Source organism: Podarcis erhardii (genome assembly GCF_964252035.2).
Source record: "Podarcis erhardii genome assembly, chromosome: 5".
Taxonomy (NCBI): domain Eukaryota; kingdom Metazoa; phylum Chordata; class Lepidosauria; order Squamata; family Lacertidae; genus Podarcis; species Podarcis erhardii.
The window spans coordinates 8,661,265-8,676,649 of NC_138509.1; the positions used below are offsets into that span (position 1 = coordinate 8,661,265).

General features: G+C 44.6%; 2 protein-coding genes across 2 annotated transcripts in view; one reads left to right on the forward strand and one right to left on the reverse strand.

The window, feature by feature from the left end:
• Window positions 1–15,385, forward strand: part of FGFRL1 (fibroblast growth factor receptor like 1) — a 175,908-nt gene that overhangs the window by 154,105 nt on the left and 6,418 nt on the right. Inside the window, exons 5-6 of the mRNA XM_081860981.1 lie at window positions 8,787–9,071; window positions 14,490–14,843. Of these exons, the coding sequence (XP_081717107.1) occupies window positions 8,787–9,071; window positions 14,490–14,843 (639 nt within the window). The remainder of the gene's footprint in view (window positions 1–8,786; window positions 9,072–14,489; window positions 14,844–15,385) is intronic.
• The window catches only part of SPON2 (spondin 2), a 130,079-nt gene that overhangs the window by 12,549 nt on the left and 102,145 nt on the right, over window positions 1–15,385 (reverse strand). The gene's annotated exons all lie outside the window — the stretch shown is intronic.

A 15,385-nucleotide genomic window follows, 5' to 3' on the forward strand; every position in this document is an offset into this window, starting at 1 on the left:
GTCAAGTCATGGCATGAGCAATCACCAATGAAATAAAATGTAATAATGCTACTCCGAACTAGAAAAACAATCACAACTTTGTGTTTCTAAATGTTATCCTTTGCTTTTGTCAGATACCGTATTTTTTGCTCTATAAGACTCACCTTTTCCCTCCTAAAAAGTAAGGGGAAATGTGTGTGCGTCTTATGGAGTGAATGCAGGCTGCGCAGCTATCACAGAAGCCAGAACAGCAAGAGGGATTGCTGCTTTCACTGCGCAGTGATCCCTCTTGCTGTTCTGGCTTCTGAGATTCAGAATATTTTTTTTCTTGTTTTCCTCCTCCAAAAACTAGGTGCATCTTGTGGTCTGGTGCGTCTTATAGAGCGAGAAATACAGTATTTTGCTTATATACAGGGATCTAACAGCTAGTCAGGAAACACATATGGCATACCATGTTAGCACATGGCATCTTTTAGTTGTTTAAATTATTTGGCTTCCCATGATATGGGCTGAAACAATGGGGGTGAAGATGCTCCTTCAGGTACACTGGGCCAAGGCCATTTAGGTCAGCACCAACACTTTGACTTGTGCTCGGAAACATACTGTGAGCCAGTGAAGATCCTTTAAAGGTAAAGGTATTAGGTCCAGTCGTGACCGACTCTGGGGTTGTGACGCTCATCTCGCTTTATTGGCCGAGGGAGCCGGCGTACAGCTTCCGAGTCATGTGGCCTGCATGACTAAACTGCTTCTGGCGAACCAGAGTAGCGCACAGAAACGCCATTTACCTTCCCGCCGAAGTGGTACCTATTTATCTACTTGCACTTTGACGTGCTTTCGAACTGCGAGGTTGGCAGGAGCAGGGACCGAGCAACGGGAGCTCACCCCATCGTGGGGATTCGAACTGCCGACCTTCTGATCGGCAAGTCCTAAGCTCTGTGGTTTAACCCACAGCGCCACCCGCTTCCCTTCCGGTGCTATATGGTCCTGGCGGCCACTCCCAGTCACCAGCCTGGCTGCCGCATTCTGGATTACAAAGCAAACTCCCAAGGATGTGTAGTGGAACACTTGAAAAAAAGAACATGAAATACGAGGTGCTTTGTACAAAAATCCTTTGACCCTTTTGGTCTAGCTAGCAAAGCTTCAGCAAATTATACAGATTTTGGAGCAGGTGTTTACAGAAAAGAAAGATAACTCCCCCTTTCATTGCCTTTCTTTCTTTCTTTCTTTCTTTCTTTCTTTCTTTCTTTCTTTCTCCTTTGTTAACTTGGCATCCTTTCTTTCCCCCACCCCCATTTGCATTCCAATTCTTTTTTTTCCTGGGGGAGAAATTTCACGACTGTTTGATCTGGCTTCAGTGTAACATACAGAGAAATGGAGAGCAGTTTAGGTGAGGCAGGTAATCACTTTACCTATTTGAGAGAGAGAGAGAGAGAGAGAGAGAGAGAGAGAGAGAGAGAGAGAGAGAGCGCACTCCAAAAGTATTGCTTTCCTTTCTGATTGTTGTGAGCAAGATGACTACTACTACTACTACTATTTTATTTATATCCCGCCCTCCCCAGCCAAAGCCAGGCTCAGAGCGGCTAACAACAGTAAAAATAGCACAGTTTACATAAAATCACAGTCAATTAATTGAAATACATTCTAAAATCAATTCAGAATCAAATTAATGGCAACCATTGGGCTAGAGTTCTATGAGGATTACAGAAGGAGAGAGGGGGTCAGGCTGTGCCCTGGCCAAAGGCCAGGTGGAACAGCTCTGTCTTGCAGGCCCTGCGGAAAGATGTCAAGTCCCGCAGGGCCCTAGTCTCTTGTGACAGAGCGTTCCACCAGATTGGGGCCATGGCCGAAAAAGCCCTGGCTCTGGTTGAGGCCAGGCTAACCTCCCTGTGGCCCAGGATCTCTAAGATGTTTTTATTTGAAGACCGTAAGGTCTTCCGTGGGGCATACCAGCAGAGGCGGTCCTGTAGGTACAAGGGTCCTAGGCCATATAGGGCTTTAAAGGTTAAAACCAGCACCTTAAACTTGACTAAACTAAATGCCTGGGGCAGAAATGAGGGGAGGATGGGAAGAGGCAAACTACAGACCATGGATTACATATTGGGGGCAACACTAAGTAAGCCAGCAAAGTTAGCTTTTTCAGAGTTACCTGTTCTCGGGATTTCATTGTACAGTGGTGCCTCGGGTTAAGAACTTAATTCGTTCTGGAGGTCCGTTCTTAACCTGAAACTGTTCTTAACCTGAAGCACCACTTTAGCTAATGGGGCCTCCTGCTGCTGCTGCACCTCCGGAGAACGGTTTTTGTTCTCATCCTGAAGCAAAGTTCTTAACCCGAGGTAATATTTCTGGGTTAGCGGAGTCTGTAACCTGAAGCGTGTGCAACCTGAAGCGTATGTAACCCGAGGTACCACTGTATTGTAGCTTTATCACAAAGCCTGGGTTTTTAGAGTTACTTTGAAGGAAAGAAGGAACAAGCATGCAGGATAAACTAGTGTAGACTCAACCCCCCCCCCAAAAAAACCCATTAGGGACTGCAAATATTGGTGAGACATGTGGTAATTTCCATCTCTTAGCTTTCTAGTTGACTTCCAGGTCATGCATGTAAACTCCATCACTGCCTTTTTAATTAGACTTCATAGAATTATAGAGTTGGAAGAGACCACAAGGGCCATCGAGTCCAACTCCCTGCCAAGCAGGAAACTAGACTTAAGCGCATGGCGCTGTAGGTTAAACCACCGAGCCTAGGACTTGCCGATCAGAAGGTCGGCGGTTCAAATCCCTGTGATGGGGTGAGCTCCTGTTGCTCGGTCCCAGCTCCTGCCAACCTAGCAGTTCGAAAGCACGCCAGTGCAAGTAGATAAATAGGTACCGCTCTGGCGGGAAGGTAAACAGCGTTTCCATGCGCTGCTCTGGTTCACCAGAAGCGGCTTAGTCATGCTGGCCATATCACCCAGAAGCTATACGCCAGCTCCCTCGGCCAATAAAGCAAGATGAGCGCCAAAACCCCAGAGTTGTCCGCGACTGGACCTAATGGTCAGGGGTCCCTTTACCTTTTAAGCCTAGAAATGTTTCAGAATTGTGCACCCCAGAGTTGTTTGGTAGGTTTTAGTCATACTCAGCAAGATAATGGACAGAATCATGGAAGGCATGCTGACTTAGCATGCTTCCTAATCTATCTTTCCTGATGCTCTCCCAAAGTTTTAGAGGGTAGATTAAGCATCTCAGAAATGTTGGGAAATGGCACCGCTTCTACACTGCCTTGACAGTGTACTCAGTGGCTAAATGGGTGGGTTTGGGCATTGTAAATCCACATTAAAAGAATCTTGCTGAGTGGCTTTAGGCAAACCACAATATTTCCATGCGTCGCTTAGTTTGGCTCCAGAATGCATATTTGTTGTTGTTAAATAGCACTGATTGGGATCGGGGCAAGGGATATGGGGCTGGGACTAACCTTTTTCTCTGTGCTATTTGCCATGGGAGGGGAGCTTCTTTTGACAGCAACAGCAGCTTCAGACAGAGCCATTTTCAGTGGGTCTGCAACACATGGGAAAGAGTTAGTCCCTCCCCCTTGTGCCACAGTCCTGGTGGTGAACAGGGGGTATTGAGATTGCTACTTAGTGAAAAATATCAGTGTGTACCCAGATACATCAACTGCAATTAGGCATTTGCATATCAAATAAAGCATGTTCAAGTGTTTCTCTGAACGTGCAAAGGCTTCACACACACACACACACACAAAAACAACAACAACAACAAACCCAACAACAAAAAACTGGCATTCGTACAGAACCCCCGGTCGTTTCACAGACTATTGACGTGTACACCACTACTTTATTCTTCCGCTGCAACCAATTTTGTTTAAAAAACCCAATGCTTCCCCAATGAAGAGTTAACAATGAAGATTAAAGTTTATTTCAAACGCAAACAAGTTTTACAATATATTCAAAACGCTGTCACTCTATTCCCTCTCAGTCTTGTCCCTGTCTCTAACTCACTCTGACTCCTCTATCTCTCCCCCCAAAAGAACCAACCGAACTAACTGTCAAAACCTCTGGACTGAGACTCAAAATCAGGTAGGCTCCAACCCCGGGCTTTCTTATTGGTCAACCTGTTAACCCTTTCTCTCCCCCAATACAAACGTATCCCCAAAGAATGGGCAAACACCACAACAATGCGTACAGATAATTGTACAGTGGTACCTCGGGTTAAGTACTTAATTCGTTCCGGAGGTCCGTTCTTAAGCTGAAACTGTTCTTAACCTGAAGCACCACTTTAGCTAATGGGGCCTCCCACTGCTGCCATGCCGCCGGAGCATGATTTCTGTTCTCATCCTGAAGCAAAGTTCTTAACCCGAGGTACTATTTCTGGGTGAGCGGAGTCTGTAACCCGAAGCGTATGTAACCCGAGGTACCACTGTAGTAGCAATTGCAATAAAAGCAACATGGCAAATCTGAATGAATCGATGCAGGAGCAAATGCTTCAAAATGGCACCCGTGTGTGGCAAGGTAGATTGATAGATTAGGAGTGAAAGGAATGGCGCTAGACTGAGAGTAAATCGTGAGAATGAGCAGTTTGGACCTCTTTTTCCTTAAGGACCTTTTCCTTAACAGTTGCTTTAGCAAGGCTGGGATTTTTACCTTCTAGATTGGTTGGTGTGGCTCTGCTGACAAACGGGGTTGTCTTTTGAAGCTCCCATGGAGCGTGATTGTTTTCGCTGCAAGGGATGCCTCCCGCTTTCAGGGAGATGATCTGGGGAATACCTACACATTTACACACCAGTCCCTACAGAATGAGCTAGGATATCACACTTGTCACTCCAGCTGTCTGCTAGGTCGTTGAATACCGGAGTCACTCCCGTTCATTGGGTTACACATGAAAGCCCATGAGCAGAGAGCAAAGCATTTCTGTGCTGCGCAAGAAAGAGTTTGAAATAAAATATCCTGACGTGGCCGAGACCCAGAATGTCAGGGTGGGGTAGAGAAGGGGACACTTGCTGCTCTGGCTAAAAATGTTCCTGGAGGTACAATGTACATAAGGGAGATGTTTGAGCTGGATTCCCCCATCAGATGTATCCGAAATATGAGGTCAGTGTGTGAGAATAGATGGACAGGCTGAACAGGAGGGGGAATGGAGATGAGGTTATGAGGGAAAGTCTGCGCTTTAAAGCCTGCTCACATAGTGAGAGCTACACATATCCTTTCCGTTTCCACGTTGTGTGTTGGGAAAGAGGAGCCGCCACACTCTGTTTTGTTGTTTGGCCTGAAGATAAGGAAGAATGGCTGGAAGGAGGGCATATCTGTCTCCAATCCGTCCCCTGCATGTAGGCAGATTACATTTGCCCAGCTGCATGCTGGAATTGCCAGAAGCCCCTATGGGAATGAACTTGGCACTGTCCACCTTTCCCTGTAGCCAGTGGCGTAGCGTGGGGGTGCAGGGGGAGCCGGCCGCACCGGGCGCAACATCTGGGGGGGCGCGCTCACCGCCTCCGGAGTCGCCGAAGAGCCTCGGGCGCAGGCTGTAGCAGAGCCCCATGTCTCGCGGAACCGACGAGCTGTGCGCGCGTCCGGGCTGAAGGCATCCGGCAGGCAGCGGCTCTCAGCGCTCGCCGCGGTCCCCGCGCGTCAGGGCCGCAGAGGGCGCGCCAGGCAGCCCCTCCTCACAGCCCTGCCGCTGCTGCTGCTGCAGCTGCTGGGCCATGTTGCATTTTCCTCGCCTCTCTGCCCTCCTCCTCCTCCGGGCAAGCGTCGTCGTTTGGGTGGCAGCGCCAGCGGCAACTCGCCTCAGATCACCTGACACGGACCCCCTGCCGCCGCCGTGGCTACCTTACCGTAAATACCCCAGCCCAGGCAGCAGCAAGAAGAAGCTGGCAGCAGCGGCAGGTTAGGGGTTAGGGGTGCAAATTACTTCCCTTGCCCCGGGTTAGGGGGCGCAAATTACTTGCCTTGCCCCGGGTGCTGACAACCCACGCTACGCCGCTGCCTGTAGCACACACCTTTGGATTGCTTTATTGATCAGAAAATGATCTATTCATCTCTTCATTCAAAATTTTTCAGCCCATCTTTGTAAAATAAGTGATCCAGTGAGGTATCAATGTGTAGGGAAGCAGGTGGCACTGTGGTCTAAACCACTGAGCCTCTTGGGCTTGCTGATCAGAAGGTTGGTGGTTTGCGGAATGAAATTTACGGCATGTAGTGCCTTGAAGGAAAATATTATGAAAATGATATACCGGTGGTACATGACCCCAGTCAAACTTGCTAAGATATATCACCTGTCTGACAACAAATGTTGGAAATGTAAAGAGGCGGAAGGGACATTCTTTCACCTCTGGTGGACTTGCCCGAAAGTGAAGGCCTTTTGGGAGATGATTCATAATGAACTAAAAAAGGTACTTAGATTTACCTTACCTAAGAAACCGGAGGCCTTTCTTCTGGGCATTGTGGACCAGAGAGTATTTAAGAAAGATAGAACTTTTTTTATGTATGCTACCACAGCAGCAAGGATCCTGATTGCTAAGCATTGGAAGACACAACGCTGTCTTCCAATTTTACCCACGCTGGAGGAATGGCAGACGCAGTTGATGGACTATATGGAACTGGCCGAAATGACTGGCAGAATCCGAGACTTGGGAGAAGAAACAATCGAGGAAGACTGGGAAAAATTTAAAGACTATTTGAAAAAACATTATAAGTTGTATGAATGTTAAAAAATGCACTTTTTAGGAAACTCTAGCTTCAGCAATTGTAAATTAATGAAATGAAAATTAAGGTACAAGAAGTCAGAGGTGGAATAATGAAATAACTTTATTATGTTTAAGCTAAAACGTATAAGATTTGGGTTACAACATTTTGGAAACTAGGTAACATGATAAAATGAAAGATACAATAAGTTTTGAAATAAGTTAACAAATTGCTGATGTTTTGTATCACAGAGAACGCAGGGTTAGGAGGATGCGGGGAAGTCCATTAGATTTGCTGAAAAGAAAGAATATGGAAATCTGCAACTTTTCTATTTTATTTCTTATATCTGTCTTTTATTCTTTTTTTTTCTGTATTTCATAAATTCAATAAAAATATTATTAAAAAAAAGAAGGTTGGTGGTTTGAATCCCTGCGACGGAGTGAGCTTCTGTTGCTCTGTCCCAGCTCCTGCCAACCTAGCAGTTTGAAAGCACGCCAGTGCAAGTAGATAAATAGGTACCACTGTGGCTGGAAGGTAAACAGCATTTCTGTGTGCTCTGGTTTCCGTCACGGTGTTCCGTTGTGCCAGAAGCTGTTTAGTCCTGCTGGCCACATGACCTGGAAAGCTGTCTGTGGACAAACGCCGGCTCCCTCAGCCTGAAGCGAGATGAGCGCCACACTTCATAATTGCCTTTGACTGGACTTAACCCCCAGGGGTCCTTTACCTTTACCTTTATAGAATGCACACATATCAACGTATCTCAGTAATTAAAATTAGTACTATTCAGAGTGTTTAATTTTAAGAGCACTTATGTTATAAAATGGCAGGTGCAAAGAAGAGCTCTATATCATCAGTGTATTGTTGACAACTTACTCTCCAACTCCAGATGATGCCACTCACTGGTTTCATGTAGGTGTTAAAAAAGCATGGGGGATAAAAACAAACCTCATGGCAACACCCTCAGAAAATAACCCAAGTAGAACTGGATTGGTGCCACCCGACCCAGCTTGGACAGTCACTTCAGAAGAATGCCACGTCGACAGTATAGAAGGCTGCTTAGATATCAGGGAGAATTAACAAGGGCACACGGCTCCTGTCTCTGTCCCAACAGAGATGATCATACAGGGTGATCAAGGAATTTCCCATACCAAAACCAGGCCTAAACCCTGATTCAAATGGATCTGGAGTATCACAGATAGATTTTTGAAAAGGGTAAAGGTGTAGTCCATGGGTTTTTATTAGCTTTCTTTGAAAAAGCTTTGATACAATCTGTGTGTGTGTGTCCACACGCGCGTGCACGCACACACACACATACACACACAGGGTTCTGTGAGGTAGCTCAGACAAATTGAGTGCTTTTCAAAGCAAGCTTGGTACTTGGTGGGAAGCCTGGTACTTGGCCTATAATTCTTGTTAGGAGAAAGAACTTGTGATAAACAGGAACTTGGAAAAATGCAGTGTGCACATGTATAACAATAATACCTATCTCATACTGTGTTGATGGTTTTGGAAGGTTCCCAAATGTTAGCACTAAAGAACTGTAAGGTTTGTAGGATGATGGACTCTGTGTCACCTGTGTAGCTTAGTGCCTTATAGATTTGGCTTTCGTTGCTCATGGGCATAACCCTCTGACTCACTGTATACCCAGTACGTTTCCGAGCACGATTCAAAGTGTTGGTGTTGACCTTTAAAGCCCTAAACGGCCTTGGTCCTGTATACCTGAAGGAGCGTCTCCACCCCCATCGTTCAGCCCAGACACTGAGATCCAGCGCCGAGGGCCTTCTGGCGGTTCCCTCATTGCGAGAAGTGAGGCTACAGGGAACCAGGCAGAGGGCCTTCTCGGTAGTGGCGCCCACCCTGTGGAACGCCCTCCCACCAGATGTCAAAGAGATAAACAACTACCTGACATTCAGAAGACATCTGAAGGCAGCCCTGTTCAGGGAAGTTTTTAATATGTAAGGCTGTATTGTTTTTAACACTTGATTGGGAGCCGCCCAGAGTGGCTGGGGAAACTCAGCCAGATGGGCAGGGTATAAATAATAAATTATTATTATTATTATTATTATTATTATTATTATTATTATTATACCGTTTTGCCAGTCCCCCCCCTTGATGCCTTGCTTGCCATTGCAGCTCGCCCTCGGTTCACTCAGCCGGCCAAAATGAGAAGGAGAGTGATTGCCAGACCTGTCGGGAGTTCGGTCCGCTTGAAATGCATGGCTAGCGGGAATCCTCGACCGGACATCAGCTGGTTAAAAGACAACAAGCCTCTAATGCCGCAGGTGATGGGTGAGAACAAAAGGAAGAAGTGGACGCTGAATTTGAAGAACCTGAAGCCAGAGGACAGTGGGAAGTACACCTGCCGAGTATTCAACAGAATTGGGGAAATCAATGCTACCTACAAAGTTGAAGTGATACGTAAGTACTGAAGCATCCACACCTGGATGTACCGTATTTTTCGCTCCATACGGCACACCGGACCATAGGGCGCACCCAGTTTTTAGGGGGGGGGAATCAAGAAAAATAATCTTATTTCCCCCCCAGCCCCAAAGAGCAGCGTACAGGATGCGCGCAACCTCTCCCTGCCAGAGGGGTTGCGCGCGGCTATGTCACAAGCCAAGGCAGCCAGTGGGATCCATCCCGCTGGCTGTTTTGGCTTCCTCTTTAGCCTTCTATTTTTATATATATATATATATATATATATGCTTTCGTAGATTTTCATGGGTACAGGAATGCAGGTTTTGGTGTCCTCGGGTGTCTTCCCGTGTAAAAGTTTCTGTTAGAGTGGATCTCTACCCATCAACTCTCCTGACAGCAGAGTATCCGTTTAGGGTTAGTATATCTGTCCCAAGAGTTCTGCTGCTAAGATTTTGTAATCGTTTTATGGGTCCAAAATCAGGAACAGTTCCAGACATCCCAGGTCTTCCCAATTGCTTGGCCTCTTTTTACAGACTCGACCCAGTCAGATAGCTGTGAAAAGTTCTGATTAGCTTCGTTCTACATTTCCAGTCTATATCTGAGCCAATAAAACTTATCTCTGTGCACACACTACCTCTCTAAATGTTGTTGGGTCCACTACAGTATTTACATCACAAAGAGGTGTAGAGTTTGGGGACCATCATTGTATGTGTTTCATTTCTGAGTCCTAAGCCTGGAAGCAAACCCATCTGATTTAAGTGGAACTTACCGTATTTTTCGCTCTATAGGACACACTTTTCCCCTCCAAAAATTGAGGGGAAATGTGTGTGCGTCCTATGGAGTGAATGCAGGCTCCTTGGCTTCAACGATAGCAACGTTAAGCCTCCGAAGGGCAGAGGGAGCGCTCCCTCCACGCTCTGGAGGACACGCGTTGCTTTCGCTGAAGCCTGGAGAGCGAGAGGCGTCGGTGCTCACCAACCCCTCTCGCTCTCCAGGCTTCAGGGATAGCCATGCGCAGCCCCTCCGGTGGGGAGAGGCTGCACGTGGCTATGGCTTCTTTAGAAGGCTAAAGAGGAAGAGTCAGTGGAAGAAGATTGGAAGAAATTTAAAGTTTATTTACAGAAGAAATTTAAAGTTTATTTACAGAAACATTGTAAAATTAAGGAATGTTAGAAGGAGGCTGGAATGAAGTTATGTGGCTTTAGCAGAAATATTATAAAGGATTAAGTAAAAATAGACTGTTAATGGATGAAAGGAGGAAAGGTAAAGTTACATTATATTAAGATAAATTATAGGATAAAAATTGGGAAAGATGGAAAGGATTTGCTGAAATAGTTAACCGAAATAGTTAACCGAACATTTCCCCTCAATTTTTGTAACTTTTACACGGGAAGACACCCGAGGACACCAAAACCTGCATATATATATATATATATATATATATATTATTTATTAAAATTTAAAAGGTTACAAAAAAAGAAAAGAAAAACACCAAGTTAAACAAAAACTTAACATCACATCACAATAAGAAAAAAAGAGAATAGAAAAGAGAAGAAAAAAATAATTATAAAAAACAGAAAAATAGAAACAATTAGAAAAACACAACGAACCTTCCCATAACTTATCTTTCATTTGCTTGTTTCCTTGACCTCCTCGCACCTCCCTTTTTTTGTATTCTAGTTCGGTTAACTATTTCAGCAAATCCTTTCCATCTTTCCCAATTTTTATCCTATAATTTATCTTAATATAATGTAACTTTACCTTTCCTCCTTTCATCCATTAACAGTCTATTTTTACTTAATCCTTTATAATATTTCTGCTAAAGCCACATAACTTCATTCCAGCCTCCTTCTAACATTCCTTAATTTTACAATGTTTCTGTAAATAAACTTTAAATTTCTTCTGTAAATAAACTTTAAATTTCTTCCAATCTTCTTCCACTGACTCTTCCTCTTTAGCCTTCTAAAGAAGCCATAGCCACGTGCAGCCTCTCCCCACCGGAGGGGCTGCGCATGGCTATCCCTGAAGCCTGGAGAGCGAGAGGGGTTGGTGAGCACCGACGCCTCTCGCTCTCCAGGCTTCAGCGAAAGCAACGCGTGTCCTCCAGAGCGTGGAGGGAGCGCTCCCTCTGCCCTTCGGAGGCTTAACGTTGCTATCGTTGAAGCCAAGGAGCCTGCATTCACTCCATAGGACGCACACACATTTCCCCTCAATTTTTGGAGGGGAAAAGTGTGTCCTATAGAGCGAAAAATACGGTAAGTTCCACTTAAATCAGATGGGTTTGCTTCCAGGCTTAGGACTCAGAAATGAAACACATACAATGATGGTCCCCAAACTCTACACCTCTTTGTGATGTAAATACTGTAGTGGACCCAACAACATTTAGAGAGGTAGTGTGTGCACAGAGATAAGTTTTATTGGCTCAGATATAGACTGGAAATGTAGAACGAAGCTAATCAGAACTTTTCACAGCTATCTGACTGGGTCGAGTCTGTAAAAAGAGGCCAAGCAATTGGGAAGACCTGGGATGTCTGGAACTGTTCCTGATTTTGGACCCATAAAACGATTACAAAATCTTAGCAGCAGAACTCTTGGGACAGATATACTAACCCTAAACGGATACTCTGCTGTCAGGAGAGTTGATGGGTAGAGATCCACTCTAACAGAAAGCTATAATTTGTCAAAATGAAAAGAATTTGAAGAGGTGGTAATTGTGCATTGACGTTTTTATCACGTAAAGGAACAGCGGAAAACGTTCCTTTTTCATATTCGGCAGTGCTTTGTGTTTTGGGCTCAGTGACAGAATTGCAAATAATTGGGGCAGCTAAAAGTCACTGAAGAGAAATGGTAGAATCTCATCAATTGAATTATTGAAAATGTAAGGCTTGTGGGTGATTAGATCATTCCCACGTCGCCACTATCACTGCTTCCCTTGTGATTTTGTGAACTGTCTCCTCCATCTCATTTGTTTTCTGTGCCAAATCAAGATCTGGTGTTACAACATTACTCTGTGTTGACTCAGAAGACTATTATTATTATTATACTAGAAGAGAGACTGCAGGAGGAAAGCTCAGATGTTCTGTCCAACAACCCATGGGCCACATGGTATCTGCTATCTGCTACTTGCTTTTCCTAGGTGTTGCTTAGGATGGAACATAACAGCTACTAACCTGCAGTACTATGCACAATGTGACCTTATGTAGTGCCATTATATTGTCTGCTTCGACAATATGTAGGTCCAAGTTACATCCACTGAAGTGAGCACCACCACTCTCAGTGATTTAATAGATCTGATTTGTACCCCTTGGTTTTTGGCATAATAAAATTAGTTCTGCTGTGGAAATTCCCACATCCAAAGGGAATCATCTGCTCAATGATAACTCTTTTTCTGTGTAAAAATGTGAATGAAAAGCACATGTGGCAGGATTCTGTTTTGTGTTGAGTATACAAACCTGCTGGACATCTGGTAATGATAAAAAGGCAGCTCTGTGGAGGCAATAAAAACATGTGTTTACATTAAAACCGGGAGCAGAGACATGGAAATGAATCAAGCCTCATCCTAATGTCAGAGGCGGCATTTTTACTTCATCAAAACCAGGCAGCATTTGTAACAAGTTCTCTTCTGCCCCCATTTATCTTGGCTTTTATCAAGCCAAAGATGTATATATCCTTTGTTTTCATGAGCTTTGGCAGGCTAAGAATGAAAGTTGCCAGACTTAGGCAGATAAAGGTTTGAAGGGTTTCTTAATATTTTGGCAGAAGGCTGTGGGGTAGTTCAGGATTTACTCCATTTCCTCACTTAACCCTTCTTTCTAAGCTACTGGTCACTTGTCACCTGCTTATCCAAATTTAACTCTTTCCAGCTTGTGTCTGCCACAAACGTGTTAGTATAATTTACGGCAGGGATGGGGGGACCTTTTAACAGCCTGAGGGCTGCATGGATAACCTTTTAGGGGCCACCTAGGCAGGACCAGAGACCAAATACAAGTGGGCAACAGAGGAAATGTTTACTTTCGTAGGCCACATTTCAGCCATGCAAAAAGCAGGTTTCTGCACATTCTTTTCCATCCTCCATTCAGGAAAGCAAGCAAGCAGCATTATCGCAGTGCAAGGCACTTGGGGCGGGTGTGAAGTAGAACCAATGTGGTTTCTATGAGGCTTGCTCTTCTATATGGTTGGTTGTTTTATCTTTAACAATACTTCCCAGCAGTTTTCCTAGGGTGGATGTTAAGCTAACTGGCCTGCAATTTCCAGCCAGCCCCCCCCCTTTTTTAAAAAACTAGTGTTATGTTGACCATTTTCCTCTCCTCAGATGCGGAGGCTGATCTTAGAGACAAGTTGCATGTTTTTATTAGAAGATCAGGAATTTCGTAATTGACTTCTTTTGAGCACTATCAGCTGGATGCCATCCAGGCCTGGTAATTTGTCAGTTTTGCTTTTGTCAACAAGGCCAGAACTTTGTGTCTCAGCACCAATATTTGTCTGAGTTCCTCAGACTCCCTTATTGTGAAAATTAGTTCAGCCACAGGGATCTGACCTGTATCTTCCACTGTGAAGACATGCAAAGAATTCATTCATCCTCTCTGTATTCTCCTTATCTTCCTTTAGCACATCTTTGACTCTCTTGGCACCCAAAGGTCCAAGTGCCCCTCTAGCCAGTCTCCTGCCACTAATGTATTCTCTTTTTTAAAAAAAGCATCCCTTATTGTCTGCTTGCATTTCCTTTGTCAACATTTACATTACTTTTAGTTCTCATTCAGACAAGATTTCTATTAGTAGTAGTAAGACTTTATTAAGGCTTTTCATAATACAATACAATGCAATGCAATGCAATACAATACAATACAATACAATACAATACAATACAATACAATACAATACAATACAAAACAAACTAATCTAAACAGAAACAGAAAAGGTTTCCATTTTCCAAAAGAAGTCTTCTTGCCTCTCATAGCTACTTTGGCACTGCTCATTAACCATACTGGCGTTTTCTTGGCCCTTGTGCTTCTAACATTCTGGTTTTAAACAACTCCCAAGAGTTTTGCAGAGGTTTGACTCTACCTTTCGACCTCTTTTTACCATTCCCCACATTTTGGGGAAGTGAAATGTGACAGTGTTGGATTTTGCTGGTAATGGACCATATACAAGTATGGCTGATTTAACAGCATTATAAAGGAAGGAAGGAAGGAAGGAAGGAAGGAAGGAAGGAAGGAAGGAAGGAAGGGTCAGATGACCCCTCACATGTAAAGCAGCCCCACAGTCTGCATGCTCAGTGCATATGTGAAGCAGCTTAAAAGCCTACTGTGCCCAAAGGTGAGGGGGAATCCAGAGTTTTGTTAACAGTCCATCATAGTCCATCAGAAGGAAGATTTCTGAATGCATTAAAAAAGTTGCTTGGTTTGTTCTTACTTCCAGAGAGAACAAGATCCAAGCCAATTCTTACCGGGACACATCCTGTGAACACAACAGTAGACTATGGGGGCACAACCTCGTTTCAGTGTAAGGTGAGGAGTGACGTCAAGCCTGTCATTCAGTGGCTGAAGAGAGTGGAGTATGGCACCGAGAACAAGTACAATTCCACCATCGATGTTGGGGGGCAGAAGTTTGTGGTGCTGCCTACGGGAGAGGTCTGGTCCCGTCCTGATGGCTCCTACCTGAACAAGCTCATGATCACAAGGGCTAAGGAAGAGGATGCTGGAATGTACATCTGCCTAGGGGCAAACACCATGGGATACAGCTTCCGAAGCGCATTTCTCACAGTGCTACCAGGTGAGGTGCTAGGTTGTTCCCTTGCTTTTTGAGCACTAACCTGTCCTTCATTTGCTCCTGGAGTTTAATGTTGTGGCCATTAAAATGGGCTGGCTGAGTTCTAAGGCAAAGCATACACAGAAAGTTCCACTCTCCTGTACAGAACACCACTTCAAAAAGACAAAGCTAAGGTAAAATACTCAACTGTAGGTCAGAAACGTGAAGATAATTTCTAATATTCCATGTGTTAAGATGTGGGTGAACATATCAGACGACACAGCGATTCTTCAAACAGCTCTTGTTTATTCACAGGCCAGAACAGAACTGAACTGAAGGGTTCAGTCAGCCTGCTTATATAGAGCTCCAGTACAACGTAACTGTAACAATTTTCTAAAACTATCCAATCACTGAACGTCACTTTTGATCCCTTATTTGCATAACTATCTACAGTATCCCCCTGCTGGCCCAGGGTGAGAACTTCAGTACATAACACCACGAAATACACCCTACAAACAAGCATCAAGAATGCCCTCTCAAATTTTGCTTATAGGTCAAATGCCAAG